This window comes from Capricornis sumatraensis, chromosome X (genome assembly GCF_032405125.1).
Source record: "Capricornis sumatraensis isolate serow.1 chromosome X, serow.2, whole genome shotgun sequence".
NCBI classification, from domain to species: Eukaryota; Metazoa; Chordata; class Mammalia; order Artiodactyla; family Bovidae; genus Capricornis; species Capricornis sumatraensis.
The window spans coordinates 118635083-118641186 of NC_091092.1; the positions used below are offsets into that span (position 1 = coordinate 118635083).

The window sequence follows — 6104 nt, forward strand, 5'->3', positions numbered from 1 at the left end:
GCTGTTCAGAGTATCACGGTAGGTGTTTTCGGTAGAAGATGAGGAACGTGAATCTTCCTCATCTTGACTGGTATCTTCTTCATCAGATGTTGGGTCAGCAGTAGTTGAAAAAGTGCTGGTAGTAGATGGGGCTTCCAAAGACCCCTGGGAAGTGCTATTTGACCCAGTAGCTGATGAGCTCTGTGACTTATCTTCTAAAAGAGAAGAGGTAGAGGGAAGCTCTTCCATTACTGCAGTGGGCTGAACTCCCTTGTGACTCTGGGGCTCATATCGGGCCTGGTGGCGTTTCTCATGGATGCAGAGTATATGAGACTGACCCTGAGGCATGATGAGTGCTCTGGTGGACAATGATTAGAAGTGTGAGTAGGAGGGCAGGTGATAAGGGCCCACAGGATGATGAAGGTTGAGTGTGCGGCCGCAGCAGGGGAATACCACCTTGGTTATCAGGAAGGCTACATTTGTGGTTTTCTTGAGGGCACTGTTCTGAAAACCCCCAGGGTTCCTATTCTTTTAACCAACGTGTCCTTTGGGAAACATATTGAAGGAAATTAGGGTGATCTTTAGGCTGCATCCTGCTACCCCTGCCTCAGGCATGCTGGGGTGACAGAAGGGGCTGGTAGTCTCCTACACAGAGGCATCTGTTATTTCACATTCAAGACCACCAACCCAACTAGTGGCCAGTCATAGGATCTATTCCCTTGCTGTTCTGTAGTTGGCATCACAAAGCTCCCTGGGATTTCTGAGAAGTGAAGAGGTCCTCACCGCATCACCTCAGTCAGTAGTTATCATGCAGTACTGAGTGCGCACTGAGAAGTTTTCGTCCCTGCCACTGAAGTCCTCAACACGAATTAAGAGTGCTTCCTTTGGTTCCCCATAGGGCCTGGTGTCCCCACCCCTTTCTTGGAATGGTATCTGCACCTTCATACTAAGGGTTTCACCTCCGACACACCTGATACAAATAAATGTTGGTGGAACTTCAGCTTGATAGCTCTGTCCTGGTTCTTCAAGGGCTATAAGGAACAGGGCTGGATTCACTATCAGTTCTTTTTATTGGCAGATGATCCCTCAGTCCTTGCTTTGACCTCTGTTGTGGCCTGAAATTCTACCCTCCCTTCCCCTTAGGTCCACCCCTTCTACTACTATACTTTTCTTATAGTAGGGCAAGCATCTCCGTGAGACCCCGAGGAGAAAGTAAGATTCTCCTCGTCCATCCATACCCGTCCCTGGTCTTCTGAGGCGCAGAGGATGAATCATACGGTGATGGGGTGTGTGGTTCCCTTCGTCTTCAGGGTATTCAGTTGGTTTCTGGAAAACCTGGAAATAATCCCACTGCTGGCCCTAGGCTATACCCCTTGGACCATGTCCCAGTCCCGCTTGTGACATCATAGAAGGAAATGGGCATGTCATGTCAACAATGAGCAGGTATCCAAGGGATGCCAGGAAGGGCAGGGTTCTGTGCGGTTTCCTCAGAGTTCTGAGGTCAGGGGGTTTCATACGTCCAAAGCTTGACTCCTGGCAGGGTGTGGGGCTCCTTTGGTTACATAAGGGAGCTCTCCTCAGACTAAGCTCCTCCCTCCCTGTGATGCCAGAGAGGGAAAGTCTGGGAATGCCACACGAGTCTGCTCCTGCCTGTGCCTTTAGGGATGACAACAGGATTCAGGCTTCTTGGGGCCCTCCGTGTTCAGTTTCGGGGTATGACCTGACTCAGGTGCCTCACCTTGACTCCTGGGGGACTCTGGATTTCTTCTCTCAGCCTAAGGTGAACCTTTTAGAGCAAAGACCATGTCCTTGCAAGCCCTGAAGAGAAGTGAGGGAATGTGCAGCCTGGCAGCCCTGTCTTGGCCTTCTGAGAGCAGACACAGGCCAGTCTCTCTGTGACTTCAGTTCCTCATTCATCTGTCTTTACCTTGACTCCTGTCTCTTCTGTGAAAGACTTCTTGGGAAATGCCACATCTTAGAAAAGTCTTAGTCTGCCTGCACCAAATCTCACAGACAATGGGTTGAGACCCAGGAGTGATGGGGAAGCTGCAGTCCAGGAGGCGGTCCCAGTATGGGTGGTGTGCTATCAGAGAACACACGGTGATCTCTTCCTTCTCTTCACTGACCAGACACAGCCTCTTGTAGAACCTTCACTCTAACAGATTTACTCTCTGAAAGGAAGGGGCTGAATTAAATGATTTTGTGCATCCCTGATCTTTTGTGGTTTACTGACGTTTCCTTTGTAGATAAATTGTCACTGAATGCTGTCTCCTTCTTTATTCGTACTTCACTTTTATTTTAATATTTTTGTTACTTATTTTTAGGGCTTTTTATTCCAAAACTGTGTTTAGGGTATGAAATTCTATTTAGCATGTGAAATACCTTTTTTGACTAATGTTCAGAAAGAGGACGTGACCCACGGTTGGCCTCATCCTGGTGGAATGGCACAGTGTGGGCTCTGGAGAAATTCAGTGCCAGGGTTCAGTCCAGTTCCTATCATTTATGAGCTTTGAATTTGAGCTTCTTTATTCCAGCTTCTTTATCTGCAAATTGTGTTTGAAGAAGTCTAGTTTCATCCATCTCATCAGAACTGATTCAAATGTATTCTTTTTAACGGCTGAGTAATACTCCATTGTGTATATGTACCACAGCTTTCTTATCCGGGTTCATGTTTGGGAACGCATGTACAGCCGTGGTGGATTCATGTCAATGTATGGCAAAACCAATACAGTATTGTAAAGTAAAGTAAAGTAAAAATAAAAATTAAAAAAAAGAAAAATTAAAAAAAAAAGAAAAAAATCTATAGTGTAGGACCACAGACCTGTGTGATGTATGTAAATCACCTGGCACAGTATGAGAGAAGCTTTGGCACGTTGAATGAATGGCAGTTATTACGAAGGTGATTTTCACCCCCGAATGATCCAAACTTCCATCACATAATTTTCTTTCCAGCCTATATTAGAGAATATGCAACTCCAAACAATAATCAAATCCATATCAGCACTAATGCTCCCCAGCAAGTAAAACCAAGCAGTATTTTCCCTATTTGAGCACCTTTTAATGTGTTTGGGGTTATCTTCTCCACATGGATGCAAGTACAAGTTCATCTGTCTCAAGGACCAGCAACTTCCCTCTCAGGTGTGTGTGTGTGTGTGTGTGTGTGTGTGTGTGTGTGTCTGTGTGTGTGTGTGTGTGTTTCCCAAACCACGCCTAATTTAATACCACTGACAGTAAAAATTGAGCCCACCCTTAGTTTGCCAAGTTACACTAAACATAACCTATTTAAACTGCCCATTTACAGAGCAAGTTCTGGTGCTCCCATCCCAGAAAAAGAGAGACAGTCCAGGGACATCGTGGCATCTCGCTTCAATGGGTATCACCCTTATTTCTCAGAAACACTCTGGACAGCTTTTGATGAAAACACATAGTGTGAGTGTTCACTTGCCCTGGCTCAAGTGCACAGGGCCCCTTCCATTCCCTATGTTGAGATTCCCTATGGTTTTCAGATATCCCCAAATAATGGTAAATAAACGGCATCCCACTCCAGTACTCTTGCCTGGAAAATCCCATGGATGGAGGAGCCTGGTAGCCTGCAGTCCACGGGGACGCTGAGGGTCGGACACAACTAAGTGACTTCACTTTCCCTTTTCACTTTCATGCATTGGAGAAGGAAATGGCAACCCACTCGTGTTCTTGCCTGGAGAATCCCAGGGACGGGGGAGCCTGGTGGGCTGCCATCTATGGGGTTGCACAGAATCAGACGCCAGTGAGGTGACTTAGCAGTAGCAGTATATGGTTTACATATATCCTAGGTTTACGCCTCACCTCTGAGAACCATGATATGAGTTCTGGCATCACTCCCACAGCTTCATCTAGCCCATCATGCATCTGGACTGAAAATGACCTCCCACCGAGGAACTAGACGTTTCCCAAGACCCAGTGCTGCCTTAATCAGGTAACTTAGACATGCTTGCTCTCATCTGGAACCTCCTCTTCCACACCTCCCCCATTTAAATTTATGATTTGTTTATTCCTTAGAGTTAGCTCACCACCTTCCATATATGGTACCTGCTGCTAGACTCAAAATTCCATGGGCAGTGGCTTGGTCTCCATTTTCTTACCAACCCAGTACTATAAGAAAGCCTTCTAAACAGAAGATGGTCAATTCATTTGGCAGAAAACAGAAATAATGAGCAAAGACTCTGTTTTATTATGATTGAAGTGTCATACAGTTTGAATAAGCTACACAAATCTAAGTCCATGTTATTAGCTTTTACAAGGAAAGAAGACAGATAAGACAAATGAAGAAGAAACCTGCGTTTACTCTGAATGCTTTCTGATCCCAAATATTTATCTCTAGGATTCTCACACATTTCCAAGTAAAATCCTATTCCAGTGCTATATTACCTCATTCTGGACCATGAGGAAAATACTGAAGTCTTTTCAACTTGTTTACAAATAACGAACTCCTAGTCAAAAACCTAACAGCAGTAAACATGACTCCGTTGACATTAATAAACCTAAATTCTGAAGCAAAATAAACCTTATGAAGAGCAGTAACATTTAAAATTATAAAACACCTCTACCTACCTACCAAAATCATCTGTTTTTGACTAGATAGTATTCACATGGATAAAAGGAACACACGTATATTTTGTTAAAACTGTACCTAAACTCCCATACTACTTAAAACTGTGAAGAACATATGGGTTTTGTTCCCCCCACCCCTACTACCCTGCGCTATTTTGGAGGTGGACTGTTCTCTTCCAACTCAAGGGGAACAAAATGCCCTGACCCTTCCCTAGATGTGGGAGGAGCTGTAGGACTTGGCCCTGGAAGGGTCACTGGCCTCAGCCATGGCTGGAGAAATGGAAATGCCTCTCAGCCCTGCTCTAACCACCTGATCTCTCAGAGCCTCGTCATAGAGGTCTGGGAAGGAACTCGGGACCCTATCCTGGATCTTGGCCAGAACTTCCAACACCTTCATCTTACTGGTCTCGGCATAAGATCTCGGGCCCCACAGGAACTCGTAGAGCGGAGGATCGCTATTGGGCACCTGGCGGTAGGTGAGGTACCCCTTCTGCACCAGATCTTTGGTGATGAGCTTTCTGGGCTCCCCAAAGATGGAGTGCTTCCTCCCAGCATAGATCCCCAACACATTGAGGAAATCCCAGATCTCCTCCTCGGTGGCACGGTCACCCTTCATAAAGATGATGCCCAGGAGCGCCATGAGGAGACCAGACTTGGGCAGCTCCTCCTCATCACTTGAACCTTCCTCAACCCCGAGAGTGAACTTGTTGACGAGGGCGTAGATGTTCCTGCTGCAGTCGACTTCCTTCAGCTCCAGGCCAAACACCAGCTCCACATGCTCAGAGGCTCTGCTCAGGATCTCCGGGAAGTGCTGCTTGTACTTCCTGCCGATGACATTCAGCATGGCATTCTTTGTGATGGGCTCCTTCTTGGTGTACCTCTCCAGCAGGAAATCCATCACCAGGCTGGCCTTCCTCATGAGAGGATCTTTGCGAATGCTCCGAGCAAGCAGGGCTGCTCGGGCGGCATCTGTTCTTTCCTCCTCGGGGCCCTGGGCACCTTGATCAGCTCCTGCACAGGAAGCCTCTGCATCAGGAGAGCTAGGGGCCATGGCTCCCTGAAGCTCCTGGCGATCGCCAGCAGCAGGGGAGCTCGGGGGAGAACCCTGAGGGACAGAAGAGGGGGAGGAGGGGCACTCCTCTCCTGGGGCTGCAGCAGCACTGGCCTGGGCCTCCTGAGTGTCCCCCTGGACCTGGTGACGTTTCCCGTGGGCATGATGCTTCTTTTTGTGCTTCCGAGGCATGATGACACAGGTCAAGGACCGCAGGCGGGCGTGCAGTTAGGAAGGCAGGCAACGAGGGCGCCTTGAGGAAGGACAAAGAAATGTTGTGAGCACCTTCACCAGGGAGAGTCGTCCCCGGCTTAAACCAAGTCCACTTCGCAAGGCCACTTCTCTAGGACCCACAAGTCTCCTGTTCTCCTAGTCAGCCTGTCCCCTGAGACCCCTGAGGAGGAAGTGAGAGTGAGCCCTGGGGCACAGCCAGACAGCCCTGCCTGGGCGTTAGACGGGGGCCTGTGAGGGCAGGCAGGGGAGG

The 6104-nt window shown here is 47.9% G+C and overlaps 1 protein-coding gene across 1 annotated transcript; it reads right to left on the reverse strand.

Moving 5' to 3' along the window:
- Nucleotides 1-4780: 4780 nt before the first annotated feature.
- Nucleotides 4781-5812, reverse strand: LOC138071891 (melanoma-associated antigen B17-like). The gene has a single exon (XM_068963270.1). It carries the CDS (start codon nucleotides 5810-5812, stop codon nucleotides 4781-4783), a length of 1032 nt encoding a protein of 343 aa, XP_068819371.1.
- Between the last annotated feature and the right edge of the window lie 292 nt (nucleotides 5813-6104).